The sequence below is a fragment of the Solanum dulcamara genome, chromosome 2 (assembly GCF_947179165.1).
Source record: "Solanum dulcamara chromosome 2, daSolDulc1.2, whole genome shotgun sequence".
NCBI lineage: Eukaryota > Viridiplantae > Streptophyta > Magnoliopsida > Solanales > Solanaceae > Solanum > Solanum dulcamara.
In genome coordinates, this window is record NC_077238.1 from 79,878,514 (window position 1) to 79,902,428 (window position 23,915).

The following is a 23,915-nucleotide window of genomic DNA, read 5'->3' on the forward strand; positions in this document are numbered from 1 at the left end:
ATCGCGGTCGGAGTTATCGAAGGGCTTGTCGTGCATCGTGAAGCGAATAACTATTTAAAATAAAAGGCCCTTAAGGTCTCTTCACTCAGGCCTCAAAAAGTAGAAAATTGCTGAAGTGACGGATTTACTAGAACTATGCTATGATGAATAATCTTTTATATTTCACAAAGGATAGAGTATAATAAGGTAAAACTTTGCAGAAAATATAACGAAAAATATATAATTAATACATATGGGACAATTATAGTTTTGTTACACAAAGTATGAACAAATAATGTATTTATTTTTATTTTTATTAAAAACACAAACTATATATGTTACACTTGACATCATAAATGATCGAGGAAGTATCACTATGGATTGGTGGTAAGATGGTTGGAATTTCTTTATCCTTAATAAGAAGTGTTCGAGTTCCTGAAAATGATAAAATATCCCATTGGAAGCACTATCTCCAAAAATGGGCGCAAGTCCAGATTTAATCGAGTCGTAAAACGGATACAAAGGTAACCAAAACAAAAGGACAGGGGAGAAGTACTATGTGTAATTCTCCTTATTTTTTTCTTTATTGATAAAGAAATACCATTTTAGCTATCAACTTAATTTCCTCCTTTACATAAACAAAATATGGGAACCCTACAACACTACATCTAATTGATATACTTAACAACTTTCTTGAAATGGTAGCAAAAAATAAAAAGTTGCCCCCTAAAAAATGACACAATAAAATTCGTCTTTGTTGTGTTGCTGTCATAAAATTCCATTCTTCGTTCTGTTGTGCTGCTGTCATAAGTTCCATTCTTCGTTCCGTTGCTAGGATCATCATGTTGGCTCTAGATATTAAAGTTCCCACCTCCTTCAACATTATTTTGAAGAGTAATCCAAAGCAAAGAAACAGTAATAGCAATAAGCCCTGACCATATGTATATAATGGTTGGCACTCTTCCTTTTCTTCCCATCAATCCTTTAGCAAATGGATATAAATGTGACAATACCCAAAAGCTAAAAAACACACCACCAAATAGCCTGTTCCATTGTGGTAGTATACTATATACTGTCCTTGATATGCCAATAACAAGTGCCATTATGTTGACAACCATTATAGTTAATGGAAGTATAAAAAGACTTGTCCATTTCACAATGTATAAATCAGCATATATGTCCTCTTCATCTTCAGCACTAGACTTTGACGTTAATGTGAATGAAATCTCAACACCAGCTATAACTTTCAAGAGTCCTTGTATAACAGCAGCAAAGTGAGCACTCGTGCCACCGATGAGCCAAAATTGCTCATTACGCCATAGTTCTTCAATGCCTATACCAGACCATTTGACTTCAAGGAGGGAAATGAGGACAAGAGTGACCGTGATAAGTAAGAGGTATGAAAGAAAGTAGACGTTGAGGTTTTGTACAATGAATTGTCCAGTGAAGAGGCAGAAGGCTGGAATGAAACAGTAGACAACAAGGAATATTGAGGTGAAAGGATAGACACCAACGTTGAAGTAGGCAATGCGTTGTAAGAACTTGAGGCGAGGGCTAGCAAGGATGGGATTGTTACGAGAGTAGAAGATCTCGACTGAACCAGTTGCCCAACGGAGAACCTGATGTAAACGATCAGTCAGGTTGATAGGTGCAGTCCCACGGAATGCATCTCGTTTTGTAATGCAGTAGACAGATCGCCATCCACGATTGTGCATTCTGTATCCTGTCACCACATCCTCTGTCACTGATCCATAAATCCATCCTATTCTATCTCCCCATTCTGTTTTGTCCTCAAACCTGTCAATAATAAAGACATTAATAAGTGGAAGTATGTGTAAAACAAATAGTTAACAAGTTGATAAAAATCCTAAATTTAGTACTCCCTCCATTTCAATTTGCTTGTCTGGTTTTGACTTAGCACGAAGTTTAAGAAAGTAAAGAAAACTTTTGAATCTTGTGGTCATAAATTAAAGATATGTTGAATGTACCAAATTATCCTTTAATCTTATAGTGTTAAACATGTCACGTGATGTCAAAAAGGGAAAGAAACATTCGTTTTGAAAAGACTTAAAAGGAAAGTAAGGAGGGAGTAGAATTGTATAAAGATTTGTTTGAAGTACCAGCAAGAGATGACTGCAATGGCCTCAGCTACAGTTGGTGCATCTAAAGGAGGACGGGGGATGAGCAAGGAACCAGGTGGCCTTCCATTTTTAACAGTGATGTGATCGGCTAGAGGTCGGCCTTGAAACTCAGCCACTGCTATTGACTCAACAAACATTGTAGAATTTCCAAATTGCTTTGGCAAGTCTAAGTCAGGATGTCCTGTTAAAGGTTGTGAATCGTCGTCTAGGTCTGATGGCATAGCAACATTTTTAGCTTGTTTCTTGTTTTTTCCAAGGAAGCCGGTATACTCATTAGCTCGTGGTGGGTGGAAACCATAGAGTGCATAGCGCCTGAACATACATCCAGTCCCGACGTATACAGGACCTTGTAGACCATCCAAAGCTCTCATATTTCCTGTTATCATAACATATATTTCAAGTTAGGATTTTAATGCTAAAACATTGTGATACTTGGAAAATTGGACATTTCTTACCATCAAAAAACACAGTGTTATGATTAGCATATCTATCAGATGGATCAATTCCTTCAAATCTTTGAGGGAATTGTAGGTAGCAAATACGATCACCACCACGGTCCATCATGTAACACATACCCTCTTGAATGGCCATGGAGTTGTAGACGTAATGGTCACAGTCCAAGTTGAGTATGAACGGTCCATTTGAAAGAATTGCAGAAGCTCTCACTAAAGCATTCATAGCTCCTGCCTTCTTGTTATGATCATAACCTGGACGCTTCTCACGAGAGACATATGCAAACATTGGAAGTCGGATGTCAATACCGGTGAAGTCTAATTGTTTTTCATTGGGACCTCCCATTACTGGATCATTTTCCGGCACCTTGCTCATTATCTACAAGGATAACATAAGTTCTATATGTCAAAAAAAGTAACTTGGAAAACAAGTAGACATAATACATAAACAGACACTCAAACTTGGCCTCAACTAGCAAATAAGGACTCCAACTTTGAGCTTGCACATCTATACACCTCAGTTCATCTCCACTATGTCAGTTGAACACTCCAACTTTTTGTGTCATGTCAGCATTGGATATCCACGAGCAAAGTGGGGACCAGTTGGAGTGTTTAGTTGTCAGTTGAGACATGTTGGAATGCTTACTTGTCAGCTGATGCCAAGTTTGAGTGTTTGTTTACGTATTATGCCAAACATATATTTCAATGAAGTTCATGATAATACTTGCAAAATCCCAGCATGGTCTCCTTTTTTATGATCAGCAATAGGATCAAACCATGTGCCAGGCCAATGTGTGCCATCAGCCATCCAAGTAGCCTTTTGAAACTTGAAATCTTCAGGAAGACTCCCTCCATTGTTCTCCTTTGCAAGTGCCTTTCCCTTTTTTTCTTCTTTTGAGTTATGCATCTTGCATCTTTTGCGTATGACATCTGGTAGACCATTGATCCTAACCTTGAATTCATCATACTCTCTCTTGATCCAACGTCTATCCTTCACAAAATCAGGGCGCTTCTTGTTTTTTGTTGGATCTGTCTTCTGATTGAAGTAACTGTCTGGATTTCTTGGCTCAATGTTATGTTTTCGACAAAATGGCACCCAAAGCTTTGGTGAACAATACAAAATGCTAGGATTAGTACTAATACACTCCGGCTATAAGATACTACAAGAAGTATTTTCGTACTACCTAGAAGTAGAACAAGAATTTAATGCATATTTCATAAAATCAATTAATAAGGCTTAAGCTAACAAAACAAGGATCTACAGTAATAAAGCTGAAGCTAATAAAACTATGGAGAAGTTCATATATACTGAAAAATAAGTGTTGTTGTCACTTCTAACGTGCCCTTTCTTTTAACCGTACTATATTATGTACACCGATAGTGTAAAGATTTTACAGTATCATCGTAGCTTTACCTATTGTGCAACTCGTCATTTACCATGTTTTGCAAGTTACCAATCCGTGTTTAATATAATTTACCTATAATCGTCTTTTACATGACCTTATAACATACAATCCAAGTTTAACTACACTGATAGTCTAAAAGATCTTTACTCTGCTATTGTGTACGACTAAATAATCCGGTAGATATTTGTGTGTTACATAAAGAGAATCATTTTAGTGTTATAAGACACTCCGTCGGAGTGAGCTTGCTCACATTTATAGTCCCAAGTCCGGACAAAGTAAGGTGGTTTAAGTAGGCTAGCAGCCAGCAAAAACTAGTCAATTCATGATGAATTTTCATAATACATATTCAACTTGCTTGAAACAGAGGCGTTGTTGTTGTTGAATAATGTTCTAAGAACGTTCAATCTAGCGACAAGATATATGAAATCCAATCTAACAGTGCAAAAAATATGTATAATAAGGTCGCTCATAAGATAATTACACGTAAATCACTACGATGAGCTAAAGCCATAATTGGTAACATGATAAGACAGTAACTAACTGGCTAATACACCGATAGTCTAAAAGATGTTCACACCCTCGGTGTATATAACTTAAATCCAGTCGAAATTGAGAAAGACAAGATGAAGACAAACTAACCTGACCAAAGATCACAGCCTCAGCCATGGCTTCAAAGTTAAAGATAGCACCACCATCATCAGAGATGTAAACAGATACTTTCTCAACAGGATATTCGACAGCAAGAATCGAAAGTATAGTATTAGCAGTGACAAGAGGAGGCTCTTTATCAGGATCAGCTGTAGAAATGAACACATCAACTCCTGGTAGATCAGATCTACCATGAGGATTAGAAGGAGACGGTGTTTCGAATTTTTCTTTAAGTGCAGCTAAATCAGCTGATCTGTTTATAGGGTTGAATTTTGGAAGGATATCAAGAAGCCATGAAAATGCAAACCACAATTCACATACTATCGATACTCCCCATAGCCACATTGCATCTGGATTCGGATTAGTCAGACGCCATGTCAAGAAGAAGATTAACACCACTAACCGGATAAGAATAAGCAATCTGAAAATTAGACAAAAATGTGTGATTTAGAAAACACAATTATAGTAAATGCTTACAACATTTTGAGGTTACATAATCTTGGAACAATTTATATGATAGAAACCTTAAAAAGACTGCTAAAATCATTATGTACCCTTTCTTTCAAGTTCATCACGAGAAAAACAAAAACAAGATTTGTTTTATTCAGTATTAAATTGGAAATACGAGCAAATATAACACCTTTCAACCAGTAGGCGGAGCCAGAATTTTCACTAAGGGGTCAAACTCAAAAGGTATTAAACATCTATTATATATATGACGAAGGTTCTGATGAACCCCTCGGTCCTACCTGGTTCTGCCCCTGCTTTCAACAATATCAATACCGTCTCATAAACTGTAAATGCATGAATGTGATGTACAAAGAAATATATATATAAGGTATTTCGAACCTGTAGGGGCTAATGATCTCAGGGGGGACTTTGCTTTTTCTTGTAAGAGGTTTCCATGGTTTGTCCATAAAATCAGACATACTCATTCCAGTATCATGATCATATGAATCTTCATCTTGTTGCCAAAATGCATTTCCAATACCATATTTTCCTTTAGTCTCGAAAAGCCAACGATTATGATCGAAATCTTGAGTTTGGCTCCTTAGTAACATTGATTTATTATTATTCGACTTCAATACAGACACCCTACGATCCAAACCCGAGGCATTTTCCCCTCTTGCACCACTATCATCATCTTCACCTCCACGACTACCCATTCTCCTCTGGGACTCTGTCCTGGATCTCGACGAGCCATATGGTCCAGGACCATCTGGCTTGTCACCACTAGCATCAGAGGCCCCTGGTTGATTATCAGGGGTCGGTGGCATCATAACTGTATAGTTTATGAAATCATTTTGGCTATCTCCTGGGACATCCAAATCATCGTCCCGAGATAAGCTCACGACGCGTCCACTGGACGTTCGTCGTGAAAATTTCACCGCCTGTGGTGGACGGTTCGAATCTGTTTTTCTTGGATTCGAAGAAGTTGCCATTACAAATATTCTTCAATTTTTTTTTTACTATGCTATGTGCATTGACATCTCCATGGCCATTTCATGCAATGATTTATGACAAACAGCGAAAATGCACTGTTATATTAGAAAGTTTTTTCAAGTGAAAGGTTTTCCAATAAGATGATCCTATTAGGTCATGGTAAAATTGTAGAAGGGAAAACAGTGCATTCTTGATATTCCTAAAATTATGTGTTCTTGATTTTCAGTGGTTCCAAAGTTACTTATCAGTTTTCAACAAACATCAATCCATATTTTACTCTTAGCCTCTTCTTCTCTTCCCTTCTCTCCATATTTATTTATTTACGACAAATTACTAGACGTATGGCATGTGTTTATTAAAACAATCTATTGCCTAATCATTATATTAATGAATCATCTAACATGTTAAATCATTACTTTCTCAGTTACATATTAGTTGTCCACTTTTTCCGCACTATAAGAACTCAGAAATAAGATGTGTAGTTTTACTAATTTACCCCTTAAGAAACTTTTTTGTGACTTTTCAAAATTGTTTACACTTTCAAAAATAAATTAATTGTAAGGGTAAAATTATACTTTAATCAATTCTTTCTTGGTATGGTAATTATCAAGTAATTTTGGATATATTTATAATACTTATGCAACACTTTTTTTTTAGTCCATGCCAAAAAAAATCCACAAATTTCAAAAGTCGTTAACTAATCTAATATAAGTATTTCTTATTATGTCAAGTCAAATAATACCACATAAAATGAGACCTAGGGGTTAACTAGAATAACCAATCCCAATATAATTAATCCAATCCAACATAAGTCTTTCTTAAATTTTATGTTAAATCAAATATTATCACATAAACTAAAACGAAAAAATTAACTAAAAAAACCAATTCCAATATAACCTGATCCTAATCTGATTTGTCATCAAACCAAAGGACCGCTTATATTCTCCCACAAATCCCACTAGCTAAAGAACCTAATTCCCTTAGAAGTTGTCTGGTACTAGAGATTTCATGTAAATAGTTATCTCATCTCATCTCATCATATATATATATATATAAAAGATAATTGATTCATCAAGTAATGAAATGAATAATTTTAAAATTACTAAATACTCATAACATTTTATTTTGAAAATATTACAACAACAATATACTCAGTAAAATTTCATAAAGTAGGATTTGAAGATGATAAAATGTACACAAATTTTATTATGGGTGTGCATCATCGGTTTGGTTTATCGTTTTTTCGTTTTTAAATACGCTAAGTAGATAACCAAACCAATAAGATATTTATTATCGATTTTTGATATGTCGACTTTTGATATTTAATGATTCGATTTTCGGTTTAACTAATAAGAAAACACTTTCAAAATAAATATACGACTTCCACAACAATTTGACGCGATACAGACATACAGTGAAATAAGTAAATCAAACGTTCTTGTTGTAAATACTCACAATTCACAACCCTAATCATCGCCTAATCCTTGCCGTTGTCTTTACAAACTGTAGCCGTCACCATTCTTAGTTCTTTAGATTTTAACGTTGTGAACCTAAAGTAATACGAAAGCTTAAAGGGTATATACAGTGTGAACTATAATGTATGGTGAACCGTGAATTGTGTAGGGTACTAATGGTCTAATATAGTGATTATATTAATATATTTTGTTTGATACTTTGATATTTATGTATGAGAAAAATTAAAATAGTAAATTATTATACTCTTAATGGTTATTGGTTTATCTAATAATCCAATATTAAAAAATTAATACCGAACCAATAACCCAATATATTTTTTTATAAAATCATTAAATTACCTTTAATCCAATAACAATAAGTCAATAATATTTTTTTTGGTTCGGTTTTTACCTATGCTTAAATTTACATCTAATTATTACACCAAAACCTCGTTCCATCTCCCCCACGCCACCCCACTCACCCCACACACCACTCCTCACACACTTTTAACATTCTCTTTCTCTCTTTATACTTCGTCTCCTTCATCAGCTGCCTTTCAATCGACCAAAAAAAACCTCTTTTAAACCCTAGCAGATCTCTCAAAAAATGGGCGATAATTGTAAGGCTACTCCGAAAGTCCCAATCGAAGGCAAAAGAAACATCCTAATTACCAGTGCTTTGCCTTATGTCAACAACGTTCCTCATCTTGGCAACATCATCGGCTGTATGTACAATTTTTTTTTGAATTTTTGGATTTGAACGATTTTGAGAAGTTTTTTGTTGTGTTTTGTAGGTGTGTTGAGTGCGGATGTGTTTGCGAGGTACTGTAGGATAAGAGGATACAATGCAATATACATGTGTGGTACAGATGAGTATGGGACAGCAACTGAGACTAAAGCTTTGGAGGAAAATTGTACTCCAAAGCAAATTTGCGACAAGTAAGCTAATTTATTTTGATCTTTGCCTTTGGTATGGAGGAGAGTGTTAAAATGTATTACTACTACCATCTTTTATGATACTATTGAGGATTGAAGGATCTTTTGTTTTTTGGTTAGTAAGTGAATTATTTACGTATTAAAACTAGCATAACTAGTACTTCGTTTCAATTTGTTTGTTGTACTGTCTTTTTTGGTCCATTTCGAAAAGAACTTCTCTTTCCTTTTTTGACAACTCTTTAATCCTAAATTTCCACATGACATATTTAAGACCCGTTATTTTAGTACATTCTATGTATCTTTAGTTTAAGATCGCAAGATTCAAGAGTTTTTTTTCTTTTTTAAACTCCGTGGCAAGTTAAAATCAGAAAAACAAATTGAAACAGAGGGAGTACCATATTTGGTAGCATTTTAGTTGCTATGTATAAAATTTAGCACACCGAGAATGGTATTTGGTTATTAGTTTACAATCCCACATAACTAAAACATGTATAAGTTATGATTCAATACAGAGTAAAAGATGTAATAATACATGCATGAATTAATAATACATGAATAACTAATCATTGCATTACTAATGCCTGCATAACTCTAACCAACAACAAGAAGTCCCCTAAAGGTTTAATAATAATGTCTAATTGTTCTTTTAAGAAGCAGGAAGGAGTAATAGTTGGGACTTAGGATAGTTGTAAAGGACAATGATGAAAGTATACTCAAAGCGTGAGGGAAGTTATTTTCTCTCTTGTGGTGGAAAAATATCTTTCTTGGAAAATCATTTTCCACATATAAAACGACTTCATTGAGGAAAACATTTTTTGCCATACCAAAAGAAAATTGCTTCCGTTTTGCTCTTCCAATAGTACCTATATGCAATTAGGCTGTTTAAGCGGGCACATGACTTTATTGTTGATTTGGTTTATTGAGAAACGAGTAGGGTCCTACTATATTAATTGTAATATTGTTAGCTCAGTGTTTTAAAAAGCAAGCAGAACAAAAAAACAACAAGATCCACAGGGGTTGAAGCAAAAAGCGAGAAGTGAAGCCACTGACATATGAATTTAGTACTTTAATATGCAAATTTTAACTAAAATAATTAATTTCGGCATACAATATACAATAATGTTGATATTGATCCAACTCCTCAAAGTTGATATTCAAAGAAATAATGTTTCTCGTTAGTATTGCTTTGCGTGTCATTGATTGAAGTGCATATGTCTCTAAAGCACATGTCTTCTAAGCAATAACACATTGCGTCACATCACTTCATCACTTTAATCGCCAAAGAGATGATCTTTTAATAACATTGTGTTAACTATTACGGTCAAAACGTTTCCTTCGTTGTAACTTATTATTGAACTACAGTCTTATCAATAAATGAAATTGGGAAAATTCAAGATGCGACTAACTGTTTGTTATGATTAAGTTGTGCTTTACTGTAGCTAAAATTATAGATTAGTGGATTTGCTCAATGTTTTATTCTATGCGGCAAGGAATTGAAATTTTAAGACATCATTAGCACCAAGAATAGTCTTATAGGAATGCAACTATGGGCATCTTTCCATAAGACTAGGTATCTGTGAGGGTGGAAGGTAGCAGGTTTCCAGTGAAATAGTCAAGGTGCATGCGACACCATCCTTTATCAAAGAAATATTGGTCTAGACAGCATCATCATCTAATTTTTGATTTTTTTTTAGAATGTTTGGTTAGAGAGATTAGGGAAAGCAATATACAGTGTTTATTTTTCATGTAAGAAATATAATCCCAAATAACTACTACATCATACGGTTGGCGGTATTAAACAATATCTGGATTTAAGTTATGCAAGATAGAATATGGAATAAAAATGTTTGTAGTACCAATACGAAGTTAAAAGTATTTTAAAGACAAAAATGCCAGTAGTAGGTAATCCTTATATAAAATTCCCTGTATTGTTTTTTTTTTAAATTTATCTTTTTGATGACCGAGAAATATATCTTGGGTCAAACATTGGGACCATTCATAGCTTCCGGTACTTGGGGATAATGGACCTGTCCCTATGCACTTCTCCACTTAAATACCAGGCTTAGTTCACTTGGCGTACGACTCGAACCTGTGACCTAAGTCACAAGTTCCTCAATCTTTGCCACTTGAAGTAAGTCCCCGGGGCATAACATTTCCTGTATTATTATTCATCTCATGACAATCCAAACAATATTTTTCACCACACAACAATCACCTTTGTTATTATTCACTACGGAAACATTCTCCATAGTGTCATCCCTGCATGACCAGACCGCAAACCAAACCACCCCGTAGAGGTTGTTGTATTATTACAAAGATAAGGGATAACAATCCTCAAGTAAATATGAGATTATTTTACTTTGCATTTGGTTGAATTTTTTATTCTAGTATAAGCAATTCCTCGATTATTGATTTGGGGATAAAATAATAAAATTCACTTCTCCAAAGCTTTCCCCCCAAAGTTCTTTAAGAAAGCAAGGCTAAATTTGGAAAGGGAAGTTTATCTAGTGTAAAACCAAACACGTGTTTTATATTGTACTCATGTATCCCATTTTCAAATTTTAGTCCAATGATCTAGTCTTCTCATAAAAAGTATATCTACTAAATAATCCCTTATTATTTATCACCCATATTTTTTTTTGAGAAGGTAACAATTTGTATTATAAATCAGTACTTGGGTAGTACTGGAAACTCCTTTTCAAAAAAGTACGAAAATGTAAGAACAAAAACAGGGAACTCTTTGTACACCAAAAACATAATAACAGAATACAATCTGTTTTGATCATTTGTAGGGATCTACTTCTATCCTCAAAGCTTCTAGCATTCCTTTCTCTCCAAATGGTCCACCAGATGCATGCTGGAATGGTCCTCCAATAACTTCTGTTCTTTGCCCCAATTCCTGCTTCCTCCCGACTTGAGAGAGTGTCAACAATCTTGCTAGGCATTGTCCACTGAATGCCTCTGAGATTGATGGAAAGCTTCCACAATTGATCAGTGATTTTGCAATGTAAGAACAATGTCTAACTTTCTCAGCTGCTTTTCCGTATTATAATTACCACATTATAATCCCAATATAACTTGTTCACAAACCAAATGACCCTTAGTGGTATATGTACATAGGTAATACCCTAAAGTTAACAACAGGAAGGAAAAATAAGAACCATTGAGAGAGAAAGAGTGTGTTTGGTAGTTACTTTGCCAGAGATGAATTTCTTGTCAAACATATTGCTTATATCTTATACTCCTACAGACCTTAGATCAACAAATGGTTATATTAAAACATGAGATTTTCATATAAGATATGTTGAACGCGGTGATCTTTTATGAAGTTAAGTACAGCGTAGATTACTTATTTTGGTAAAAATCACGAGGCAGAAATGAAATTAGTTGGCTCAGTTTTCTTTCCTGATCCACTTATTATGTTTTGGGCCAACTGAACAAGGAAAGTCGTTTAAGTCTGTTAGGTTTTAAGCCTCCAAGTCATCCATTTTTTGATGCTTATTGAAGTGGTGGCTTCACAGAGCTAAGATATGTGAATCCATTGGAAGTCCAGAGGACAACAGATGATACCCGATGGAAATTTGTAAGGCCTATATAAGGAAAAGTAGCAGTTATATAAATTCCTGTAGACTTGTTCAGACAACTGTATCTAGAGCTGCAGAAGAGGTTGGCTGGTGTCGTGGTCAAGACACCTCCAGGAAAGCAGTTTAAGATTTTTTTTTAGCCGTGATAGATGCTTGTTGTACACATTCACAAAGAGATGGATGCATGTTGTACACTTGTACCAGTAACATTCCCTTTGAAAAATAAAAAAGTTGATGTGTTTTCTTCTGAGTCCTTGTAAATTAATCCTTTTACTTTATACAGTTAATAGCATGAACCCAACCCCATTTCACAATTTCTTTCTCCTCTTATTGACTTGCAGATACCATGCAATTCACAAAGAAGTTTATAAATGGTTTGATATAAGCTTTGATGAATTTGGACGTACATCAACACCACAACAGACAGAAGTTTGTCAAGCAATTTTCAAGAAGCTCTGGGAAAATGATTGGCTTTCTGAGAATACAATGCAGCAGGTATCAGGTTCTAGTTCGATCTATCTACCTGGCAATCAAAATTTTTTATAACCGTGGTGTCCGGGCCAGCTTGCGGGCACCTCGACTAATTCCACGTGATACCTGTCACCTCTTACTAGCAATAGGTACCAGGTAATTCTGTCCACTAAGGCTAGGAGAGATGAGAAAAAAATCAATTAGTGTTTTTGTTTCTTCTAGAATTTGAACCTGAGACCTCATGGGTCTTAACCACTTCATTGACCACTAGACCACACTTAGGGGTGCATGTCAATCATCTTTCTCCCAAAGAAAAGAAGAAGAAGAAGAAGAAATTGTTTCCCTGGCGAACAGGTCGTTGCTACTGTTGTGTGCTTCTATGTATCTAGACATTTTGATTTAGCTTTCAAATGCGCTTCTTCAACTAAAGTTGCAAGAACTACAGCTGGAGCTTAGTTGACATTTTTCCAACTGAAGTTCAATCTCTTATGCAGCTTTACTGTGACACCTGCAAAAAGTTCTTAGCGGATAGACTTGTAGAGGGTAACTGTCCAACACCAGGTTGCAACTACGATTCTGCACGAGGAGATCAATGCGAGAAGTGTGGGAAACTATTAAATCCCACAGAACTAATAGAGCCAAGATGCAAGGTTCGCTTGTCCTCTCATTTTCAGTTTGATGTGTATTCCTTTCTGGGTTTTATTTTAATAAGCCTCATGTTAGTTAATCAAATATTAGTTTCTTGAAAATGAATGCAGATTCTTTCAGTGAGACACTTGATTTTTTGTTTGAGCCCAATCACATAATTTGCAAAGTATTCTTTGTCTTGCAATATAAACGAATATATGAAGGATTGGGAGCACAAAAATTACTCATAATCTTGTTCATTTATTGGATTGGGAGTATATTTGTATTAAAAGTTCTACTAATTCATATTGTGGACTAAGAGTACATTGGATGTGGTAAAAAGTTTTACAAACTGCTTAAATCTTAGCTTGCTTACTCAACAGGTTTGTCGCAACACCCCGTGTATCCGAGATACAGATCATTTGTTTCTTGAGCTCCCTTTGCTGAAGGATAAGTTAGAAGCATATATCAACAACATGTCATTGTCCGGGGGATGGAGTCAGAATGCTATCTATACAACACATGCATGGCTTAGAGAAGGACTTAAATCAAGGTGTATAACTAGAGATTTGAAATGGGGAGTTCCAGTACCACATGAAAAATACAAGGATAAGGTTGGTTGAGTGAAAACAGTTGATTGTAACTTGTAACTCTGATAATTGATCCACATCCAACTATCAATTTTATTGTGTCAATTTAATTTGAAGTTAACAAAAATTGTTACCTATGATCTTGGCTTCATGACATTTTTTATTGATTGGTAATTAGGTTTTCTATGTATGGTTTGATGCTCCTATTGGATATGTGTCAATCACCTCTGGCTACACTACTGAGTGGGAGAAGTGGTGGAAGAATCCAGATAATGTGGAGCTGTATCAGTTTATGGGCAAGGACAATGTGCCTTTTCACACTGTAAGTTCTAGAAACTTTAAAATCACCAAGTGTTAGCTGGTAGACTTCTAATTTTGTGATATTAGGCCTTTTAAATTTATTTTGAACGCAGGATAATAGTGACAACTAATTGCCCCAAAGCAGGGGGCACATGCGTTCTGCATTGTCATTAGTCTTATCTTTTGATGTGTTGTTCTCCAATTTGTGATTTTTACGTGTATTATTATTTTTCTATATCGGGATTATGAGTAGTTTATGTATACCTAGGTGGTTATATGTGAGGGAATGAGTGGCTAAGTTATGTACCAACCATGAGTGTTGTATTTTCCAGGTAATATTCCCATCTACGCTTCTTGGAACTGGTGAAAGCTGGACGCTTATGAAAACTATCAGTGTAACGGAATATTTGAACTATGAAGCAGGTTAGTTAGAAATTAGTTGAGTTTTGCAATGTATAATTGCTGCTTGAGACTTTAGTTTGGAGATTCTAGCCAATAATACATTGTTCCATGTTACTGATTTGATCTTTTTTTCTGTTCTCTTTTTTGGTTGGCATAATCAGGCAAATTCTCAAAGAGCAAGGGTATAGGAGTTTTTGGTAATGATGTTAAAGATACACATATTCCTGTAGAAGTATGGAGATATTACTTGCTGACAAACAGGCCAGAGGTGGGGCGATGGTGCTTGACAATGTTATTTGTTGTCTTAGTGCTTGCTTTTTTGTCATCTACAGAATCCTAACATGTTTCCAGAAAAAAAAAAGTTCCAAGTTGTGTAATGGAATTGTATCACTAAATATTTTCAGTTACTGTAGGTCTCAGACACTTTGTTTACATGGGCAGACCTACAAGCAAAGTTAAACAGTGAGTTGCTAAGCAACTTAGGCAATTTCGTCAATAGAGTCCTGAGTTTCATCGCAAAAGATCCAGGTACCTCAGCTAGCTGGCTTTTGGATATTACATAGTTTTTCCCTGTTATGGGCTATCGTAGTTGTCAAGGTTGCTTCTCTGTTGATATTTGTGTCATTTAGGCTTTGAAAAAGTTTGGAAGCTTATTTTGCTGTCTATTTATCTTTCCTATAATTCCTATGTTTTATATATTAAATGACATGGTTTGCTACGTTGTTCATGTTTCCTGTTGTTAGTATTCTGTACATATCTGGTTGATTGCTGAAAATCTGTATTTCTATTTTTTGGAAATGAAAAAATAAACACAAAGTCTCTCACTAGGCCTCCTCGAATTGGAAGCTGGTATTTCAGAAAGCAGGAAAACTTATCAAGAAAGAAAATATAGTAGAATGCAGAAAAAGACGTAGGAGAATATTTCTCTCGAGGAAGAAGATGCAGGGTTATGGTTGGGTGAAAGTAGTATATTTTGCTGATTGTCTGAATCCATCATGTCTACTATGGAAAATCGTCTTATCCTCTTTTTCTTATATATCTAACTGATTGACAATGCCCTCATACAGCCTCAGGTTATGGTTCGATTATTCCCGACGCTGAAGGAGCAGAATCACATTCCTTGACAAAGGCATTAGGCGAAAAAGTTAGAAGTTGTGTCCTGCAATATATAGAAGCCATGGAGAAGGTGGTTTAACAACTATTCCTGGGTTTCCCAGTTGTAGTGTTATAAGTAGTGTGATCTTATTTTATTAGTAAAGAAAAAGAAAAAAAAAGGAAGCTAGGATAATAAGGTTACTCATCTGCCATGGGTGACACATTTTCTCGCATCCGACTCTATGTTGACTTGTGCTCTTCTTTTCTTTGATGCTTTTTGGTCTAGGTTAAATTAAAGCAAGGTTTGAAGGTTGCTATGTCTATTTCTAGTGAAGGAAACGGTTATCTGCAGGTAATTGTCAAGTGTTTTCCAGCTCTCTAGTTTTTGATCAATAACTGCAATGTGATGTGATTATCTCTTCTTTTTTTTTGAAAACAGTAACTTTTATCTCATTTTATTTTAACTAACTGAAATTTTGACTTTTTCATGTGCGTACATTCTTATGATTGCTCTAATCTCAAACTGTCGAGGTTCATCACTTCAAATTTCTTTCTGCAGGAGAGCCAATTTTGGAAGCTTTACAAGGAAGATAGGCCTTCCTGTTCGATAGTGATGAGGACTGCTTGTGGTCTAGTATATCTTCTCGCATGTCTTTTAGAGCCATTTATGCCATCTTTTTCACGAGAGGTAATATTTCTGTTGCTGTCATGGCGAAATAGAACTTTGTGTTATGCCATCTATGTGCCAGGGATTTGATGCTTCTCCCCTCTTGATTCACAGGTGCTTAAGCAGCTCAACTTGCCTCCGGAAACACAATTTTCACTGTCTGATGAAGGAGGTGACATTGAAAATAGCAAAAGACCATGGGATATTCTACCTGCAGGTCACAAAATTGGAACACCAGCACCATTGTTCAAGGAGCTGGTAATGCATTTCAGTCTCTTTTTAATGCATGTTTATTCATTCTTTCATTTGTTTGCTGGTTTATAATTGATGCTGATGATAATATACAGAAAGATGAAGAGGTTGAATTCTACAGAAATAAGTTTGCTGGAAGTCAGGCAGATAGAGCAGATAGGGTTCTGAAGGCAGAAACTGAGGCCAAAGAGATGGCTGAACAATTGAACAAAACAAAAATATCAGGTTAGAGTTTCCATTTGTTGGACTTTCTGTCATGAATTTATTTATTTCTAGGGCAGGCGTGTTAAGGTTTTAAGGAAGGAGCACCTTCTAGTTTATTTATGCATAAGTTCTTGAGCAATTGCTTTGATGGTTTTTGGAGCATTGATGAGGTGCAGTACTTGTTGTGGTAATGGGATGCAACCATGGTGCAGTATAATATAATCTTATTTACTAGTTAAAGAAAAGAGTGAAAACGTATTGTGGTACAGGTGGTATCCCCATGGAGGCTTGGAAGTGTCTTGGGGAGGTTGTAGTAATATGGCTTACCAAGCTATTTAATGGTACTAAGAAGTGGTAGGATGTCAGACAATGGAGAAAGAGTAACAAGGAGATATTTGAAGTTGTGTGAAGTATTGTAACATTAAACTTATGAACCAGAGTGCCATATGTTGGAACTTTGTGAAAGAGTAATACAATGTGGACTTAGGGACGCTACAAAAGTGACAGAAAACTAGTTTGGATTTATGCCTGGTCGATATAAGAATGCTATATTATTGCTAAGAGGATTGATGGAAAAGAAGTTGTTTTGAAAGACCTACAATCTCTTAAAATTCACGCAAATTTAGCGAAATATTCTTTCCCTTGATATGCTAAAGTGGACAAGTAAAAGCGAAAATTTACTTTTAGTATAGTGGATAAGTAAAAGTGAACGGAGGGAGTCTTGAAATCCCTCCTCCTGTTTGTCTTTCCCTCTCCCTTATTCTTCCTCTTTCTCTATCTTTCCGTTTCTCCCTCTTCTCTCTCTCCCTTTCTCCTATTTTTGAGTTGTTTCGGGCTCCTTATTCTTTAGATAGGCATTTTTCTAGAATAATAGGAATCAATTTGATATTAAAATCCTCTCCTCCGATCTATCCCTCTTTTTCCTTTGTTCTTATATTCCTCTGTCTCCCTTTTTTTCTTTCTTCTCTCTTTCTCCCCCTTCTCCCTGCTCCCTTTTTTGTGCTGCATCTCATTCAGTACCTCTTCCGCATGGACTTATCAATAATAATATTACTTCATCAAACAAAAAGAACTTGTAAAAGGATTGAGAGAAAAGTGGCTAATTGTTCCTCTTGTGCTGTTCTTTTTTTGGCGATGGAGGATCATGTTGGGTTATAAAAATGAATTTAACCTTTTGCCCCCCAACAAGCAAAGTCTTCCCTGAAATGATTTAGCAATCTGTCTTCGAGGCACTTCTCAACTGTTCCTTTCAAGATATTGATTACTACCTCTCTTTTGGTTCTCTTGTTTTCTTAATACCACACCTCTAAATAGTAAATCCTAGTTTCCTGTAAAGATTTCTCGTTTGGTGCCAATATTTTAAGCTTTCAAGAATACATACAGATCCTTATGCTTTCATAAGAGACAAGTAAATCATCTACCCTTATGCATCTAGTATTGGGATCCTGTCGGATTCTAATCTAAGTTCTAGGTCTAGTCGGCCATGGTTGGTGGCTGCAGTTTAGCTCTATTCTTGCTTGAGTATCATATGGATTTTGGCTTACTTCGATTTTTGTATTGTGTATCAGATGGTAATAAGAAGAAGGAACGTGCAACAAAATCTTCTGAAACCAAATCTAAGGCCCCAGCCTCTGTTGAAGGAGAAATTTCCATTAGTAGACTTGACATTCGTGTTGGCCTCATAACCAAAGCGCAGAAACATCCTGATGCTGATTCATTGTACGTGGAAGAAATTGATGTTGGTGAAGCTCTGCCCAGAACTGTTGTTAGTGGCCTTGTAAAATATATTCCTCTTGAGGAGATGCAGGTTTGGCTTCTACACTATTGCAATTTCCAAATATAAAATGACCTGGTGAAATTTATTGGCAGTGATATTTCCCTTTCAGAATCGGAAGGTCTGTGTTCTATGCAACCTAAAACCAGCTAGCATGAGGGGGATAAAGTCACAGGCGATGGTTCTTGCCACTTCTAATAGTGATCACACTAAGGTAAACAGCAAGCGTGCTCATCTCTTCTGTCCATATCTCTGGAAAATTGCTGTGTCTTGCCATGATTAATTTCTTCATATTCAACTCTGAATGCTATGACTACTACCCCCACACTTAGAAACAATACTCAAAAGGAGAAAATTGAAGGCCAGAAAAGAAAGGAAAAATTGAATAAGATGAGCAGATTTTAAAAAAAATTAGCATTGCTAGGCTAATTTTTCATACGAAGCTTAGAGCTTTAGCTGGAACCACTGTAAAATGTCTTGGCAAAGAGGTAAGCGCGGATATAACTATTGGCACGACTTGGCTGAGAAAGAGCCTAAAATTGCCTCTTAAATCTGCAGCTTTACTCTATAAACGACGAATTCTAGTTTAAAGTAGGCCAAAATAACTCCACCCGTTGGAAAACAAGAATCTTAGTGTAAAAACTTCTTATTCAAGTGGCAAGTATCTTGTGGAACTAGTCGAGATGATGTCAAAATATCGAAGCATGTTCCAAGTATCTGCAGAAATGACTTTGGAACCTTGCTTAGCATTTATAATTATACAGTAAAGTCAATCAATCAACCAATTAAGTATTTTGATCCCAAACTTGTTGGAGTTAGTATCCATTTTGCTCTGTTTGTTCCGATGCTTAATGATTTGTCTTTAAGGCAAATTAAGAGTTCACTAAAACCAGAGGTTCTCGATATCTCACATTTTTCCATTATACAAGAACAGTCGCACGAAATTTGCAAGGCCAATATAGCTTTTCTAGGACAAAACTATATACATAAATGTGTGTTAGCATGTTATAGCTTTTGTAGTGAGATGTTTTCGGGGGATTCTTGACCTTCACATTAGGTGGCTAGGACCAAGTATTTTATGTGCCTTGTGTATGTTTGTGTTTTTGTGGAACTACATTTTACTTGCTTAATTCTGAAATGGAAATATGGAAAGTTAAATTAATTTATGGAGGCTGCTTGTCTCGAAAATGGAGCATATTTACTATCTAACATATCAACAAGTGGGTGTATTCTCTTCAAATGGAAATGTCGAGTTAAGCAAACAAGATCAAAACTTGGAAAGGTATCCGACAGAATGGGGAAAAGGGAGAACAGGAAAAGAGGCTAAGAATATGTGCTTTCTCTCTGTTTTGTTACTCAATAGAAGCATCAAAAAATGTTTTCCTGATAGTAGACAACAGTAATATTGTAGAACAGGCATTACATGACTGCTGGCTATTGGGACTTATCTCCTTGCCGATTTTAATTTTTTAATTGGATTTTATTTGGATAACTTCGATAATTTATACGGATGTTGATATACAACGTCAGGTTGAACTGGTCGAGCCACCAAAAGATGCTGTGATTGGGGAGCGAGTTACATTCCTCGGGTTTGATGGCAAGCCAGATGATGTCTTGAACCCGAAGAAGAAAGTTTGGGAAACCGTTCAGGTGGATTTACATACCAATAAGGAGTTGGTTGCCTGTTATAAAGATGTGCCATTCACCACATCAGTTGGTATTTGCAAGGTTGCATCTATTTCTGAAGGAACAATAAGGTAGGCTGATTTTTTTGGTTCATTTATTAGAAGAAAATAATGCAACACATTTAAAGTTCTTTTTTTTTTGTTTAGTGCTCTGATAGTAATATATCATCTTACTGTTATCAATTGTTCACAATTATTACTACAATAGCAAGTTTTGATTCTACTAAACAAGCTAGTAACACTATTTTCATTTCTCAAATTTTAATCATTTGATTCAACTTTTTTTACATTTTAATGTTGAAAAAACAGTGGAACTGATTTTGACTTTTGAGTCATCCATCATTGGCGTCCCATGTTATTACAACAATGATGGTTCAAACTGTTTGACTTTCATACTCCAAATCAAGCTAAACAAATTGAAATAGAGTATATAATAGAGCTATGTAAATACGATGGTCTATTCACCCCAAACATCGTCATGTGAGAGAGGTTGCGATAAAGACCCGAGGCATAAAATGTACATTAATGAATTTCAAATTAGATTTTTTGCAATTTTTTCATCGGAGGTCTCTAGCTCCCAAAATGATAAAATGAACTTTGGGTTTGAAATGAGATTATTTAAATAAAGGTTGAAGTTTCGGGAAGCTACAGGGGTCGGACACCCTGTTGTGTGCCAACGAGTAGTTTCTAACGGTTCAAACAACTTGTCATTTCGATAGTTGAAAATAACGCACAATGAACATCAATTTGGAGCAAAAAGTAAAGGTTTAAAACCACTATTACCCTAGTTTCAAATTCTTATATAAGTCGAATGGTGATAATAGGCTGACACCAGTTATGCAAAATTTTGCATGTGCGACTAAATGTGAATAACAACACTTTTTGGGTTGTAGATGCAAATACAATTGTGTATAGACAAACAAGAGCTAAAGGACCATTCTGCATTGTACAAACTAGTAATAGCACTTTTCGACATTGAGAATAGAATTTGTGATGGAGAAGGTAAAAAAAAAAAGGGCAGTTCAGTGCACTGCTCTTGCTATGCATTGGTCCAAGGAAGGACCAGTCCACAAGGGTCTATTGTATGTAGACTTAACCCTGCATTTTTGTAAGAGTCTTTTCACGACTCGAATCCGTGACCTCTTAATCAAATGAGAACAAGATTACCAGCTACACTAAGGCTCCGGAAAAGCTAAGAAGAAAATAAATTCAAACAAGGATTAAATTCCTTGTATATTTTCATTTCTTAATAAACAAATAATTTGTTTGTACAACAAAACTTGGGATCAAGGAAGAACCAAAAAAAATATAAACAATCTTCAAAAAGTGAACAGTACATAGCAGTCTCTTCTTTCTCTCAAGTTGTAAGTGAATTCTCTTTATCTTTTCTGGAAATTGAATGCCTTAATCGCAAATGCAAACAGGAAGGCGAAAACAACAGGCCATGCAACGATAATTGCTGCAATGACTCCAAGAAAATCATGCTCAAATCCAAAATAATGCCCCAAGAATTGTTCCACATTTTCATCATCGCTAAGCATATTTTGGAGGTCTCCGAATTGTGATGCAACAAGACCATACAAGGTCCGCGCAACAGGGCAAAGCCAATAGTACCATCTCCACCATATTGGAATACGCTGTTTTTAGCAAATCAGAAAGATAACATGTCATTTTTCTAGATAAAAAGAAAGATGGAAATGAAAGATTTTCAAAAACTTACAGGTCGTGGAACGATGAATCCTGAGAAGAGATTCCATACTGCATAGAAGAAAGCCGCGACTATAGAAGCAACGTTTTGATTCAGGGAAATAGCCACAGTCATCATGCCATAGAAGGTGAAGTACAAGAGAGTGAAATACATGATGAATAAGTACCAAAAGAACTTGGCAACAGTCCATTCAAATCCGATCATTGCATACACAATTATACCATAGAAAGCTGTTTGTACAAATAAGTAAGGTATTTCAAAGACAACCTGCAAGAGAGTAAATATCTTATGGATAAATGTGCACTCTTTTTTCTTTTAAAAAAGATGAAATATGTAAACAATTTGACAATAAAGCTCGAATAGTTTACCTGTCCAAAGGCATAAGGTAAAGCAGAATACATTCCAGCAGCTCTTTCTCTGTAAAATACAGTACGCTCAACGGCTACAGCAGGCTGGACTGATGATGAATTTTGTACACCGAGGAAGAGAGTTGCAGCATACATAGATCCCATAGCATTTAAAAGATCCTGGCTCCGACTCCTATGATCAACAAAGCTCGAAAAGTTTAGGGAAGTTACCTTTTTAAAAAGTTTATATTTACTTGTCATTGTGATTTTACTTACACTCTGGTACCAAGATCCCGGAACAATGTGCCAAAGACAAGTGCTAGGATGACTGTGAAGATGAATCTAACTGCCGTGTAAGATGGATTACGCCAGTATGACAAATGTTGCTTCCAGAGACATGCCATACATTGAGTCCAGAAAGGCTGTGAAAATTGAGTTTCAAAATGAAGATCCTTTGTACCAGGACGAGGCGTACTTAATTCAGAAATCAAGGCTTTGTTCTTCTTGTAGAGGTCTGATTTCTTGTACAAATCAGCAAAGTCAACTCCTAACGTCATTTCTTGAGATGCGGCTGTGACTTCTAACATCCAAGTTGCTGGATTGTAAGCCTCTTTTATCTTACTAACTCCAGGCAATGACTGAGCTCAAGACGAAACTAAGATTAGTATTTGATTATATAAACTAGGAAAAAGTAAACACCTATTTTTCTTTGTTAACGTACCTCAAAGTATTTGATCAAATGACAAAAATAGCGACGCAGAGGTCCAACATATATCTCCTGTCCTCCTCGTTTCATTAGAAATAGCTGCAAAGCCGTATTTCACTTTTAGTATCAGGTAGCAAATAGAAGAGGAAACAATATGAGCTTAATTATCTTGGAAGGTTAATAAGCTCACCTCATCAAAGGCTTCAAAAATGTCGATGCTGGGCTGATGAATGGTACAGACGACGGTTCTTCCTGTATCGACGTGTTCCTAACAGCTCTCATTACAATGGCAGCAGCTCTTGCATCCAACCCTGAAGTTGGTTCATCCATGAAAATGATAGAGGGGTTTGCTACCAGTTCAACTGCAATGGTCAGCCTTTTCCGTTGCTCGGTTGATAGACCATTGACTCCAGGCAATCCTACTAAGGCTGCTGATCTTAAGGGAGTTAGCTCCAAAAGTTCCATAACTTCCTCAACAAACATCTGCAGAGAGGTGATATATCAATTATGTTATTGCCCAGCCATACATGTTTCCTTAATATGAGTGATTCACTTAATATAAATGACATAATATATAAACGTACAATTTAATTTGATCTCATCTAATTTTTATATCTTTCAACTTTGAGTATGTACAAGTCATTGAACAAATAGATATACATGTTTTACATGGTGTACCCCTTATGTGAATTGTCATGTAGGAGGTTATATAGGATATGCGTGTCTACTTATTATACTTTATACAAACTTTAGAGCTTACGTATGCACATTCAAAGTTGGAGGACATAATGTCAATTGAAGTCAAGTTACTGAACATATTTATATATTATGATTTGTAATATATTTTCGAAATTTCGATCACACAAATACCCTGTCCAGTTCGTAGCTGAGGGATCAACTTGTAATAATATTAAATTTGAGGCTGTTAAACCAACACTATTACTTTGTCATATGTATTAAATCTATCAAAGTTGATATTTAATTTAATTTAGGCGTAATACATAGATGCACACTTTAACTTGACTTCATCTGATATCTATGTCC

At 35.7% G+C, this 23,915-nt stretch overlaps 3 protein-coding genes across 3 annotated transcripts; 1 reads left to right on the plus strand and 2 right to left on the minus strand.

Moving 5' to 3' along the window:
- Positions 1-814: 814 nt before the first annotated feature.
- LOC129878272 (cellulose synthase-like protein D1) lies at positions 815-6,068 on the minus strand. The gene is made up of 6 exons (XM_055953448.1): positions 5,476-6,068; positions 4,618-5,047; positions 3,297-3,674; positions 2,576-2,951; positions 2,100-2,496; positions 815-1,776 (listed from the first exon to the last, which is right to left on the minus strand). Exons 1-6 carry the CDS (start codon positions 6,066-6,068, stop codon positions 831-833), a joined length of 3,120 nt encoding a protein of 1,039 aa, XP_055809423.1. The 3' UTR covers positions 815-830.
- Positions 6,069-7,988: 1,920 nt separating this feature from the next.
- Positions 7,989-20,369, plus strand: LOC129880949 (methionine--tRNA ligase, cytoplasmic-like). Its single transcript, XM_055955226.1, has 17 exons — positions 7,989-8,248; positions 8,318-8,462; positions 12,385-12,538; positions 13,009-13,164; positions 13,525-13,755; positions 13,910-14,053; positions 14,364-14,454; positions 14,595-14,701; positions 14,847-14,961; positions 15,501-15,619; positions 15,815-15,880; positions 16,088-16,216; positions 16,310-16,453; positions 16,543-16,672; positions 18,220-18,458; positions 18,538-18,639; positions 19,956-20,369. Exons 1-17 carry the CDS (start codon positions 8,131-8,133, stop codon positions 20,184-20,186), a joined length of 2,421 nt encoding a protein of 806 aa, XP_055811201.1. The 5' UTR covers positions 7,989-8,130; the 3' UTR covers positions 20,187-20,369.
- Positions 20,370-21,489: 1,120 nt separating this feature from the next.
- On the minus strand, positions 21,490-23,336 carry LOC129873626 (pleiotropic drug resistance protein 1-like). The gene is made up of 7 exons (XM_055948759.1): positions 23,226-23,336; positions 23,062-23,139; positions 22,887-22,970; positions 22,442-22,803; positions 22,187-22,358; positions 21,831-22,085; positions 21,490-21,747 (listed from the first exon to the last, which is right to left on the minus strand). Exons 1-7 carry the CDS (start codon positions 23,334-23,336, stop codon positions 21,490-21,492), a joined length of 1,320 nt encoding a protein of 439 aa, XP_055804734.1.
- Between the last annotated feature and the right edge of the window lie 579 nt (positions 23,337-23,915).

Coding starts and splice junctions, on each gene's coding strand:
- LOC129878272 (XM_055953448.1), bottom strand. CDS start 6,068: ATGGCAACTTCTTCGAATCCAAGAAAAACAGATTCGAACCGTCCACCA. Junction 2,497..2,575: donor TAACACTGTGTTTTTTGATG/GTAAGAAATGTC, acceptor TTATGATAACAG/GAAATATGAGAGCTTTGGAT. Junction 1,777..2,099: donor ATTGCAGTCATCTCTTGCTG/GTACTTCAAACA, acceptor TATTATTGACAG/GTTTGAGGACAAAACAGAAT.
- LOC129880949 (XM_055955226.1), top strand. CDS start 8,131: ATGGGCGATAATTGTAAGGCTACTCCGAAAGTCCCAATCGAAGGCAAA. Junction 12,539..13,008: donor CTGAGAATACAATGCAGCAG/GTATCAGGTTCT, acceptor TCTCTTATGCAG/CTTTACTGTGACACCTGCAA. Junction 16,454..16,542: donor CACCATTGTTCAAGGAGCTG/GTAATGCATTTC, acceptor GATAATATACAG/AAAGATGAAGAGGTTGAATT.
- LOC129873626 (XM_055948759.1), bottom strand. CDS start 23,336: ATGGAACTTTTGGAGCTAACTCCCTTAAGATCAGCAGCCTTAGTAGGA. Junction 22,804..22,886: donor ATTTGATCAAATACTTTGAG/GTACGTTAACAA, acceptor TCTTGAGCTCAG/TCATTGCCTGGAGTTAGTAA. Junction 22,086..22,186: donor TACCTTATGCCTTTGGACAG/GTAAACTATTCG, acceptor ACTCTCTTGCAG/GTTGTCTTTGAAATACCTTA.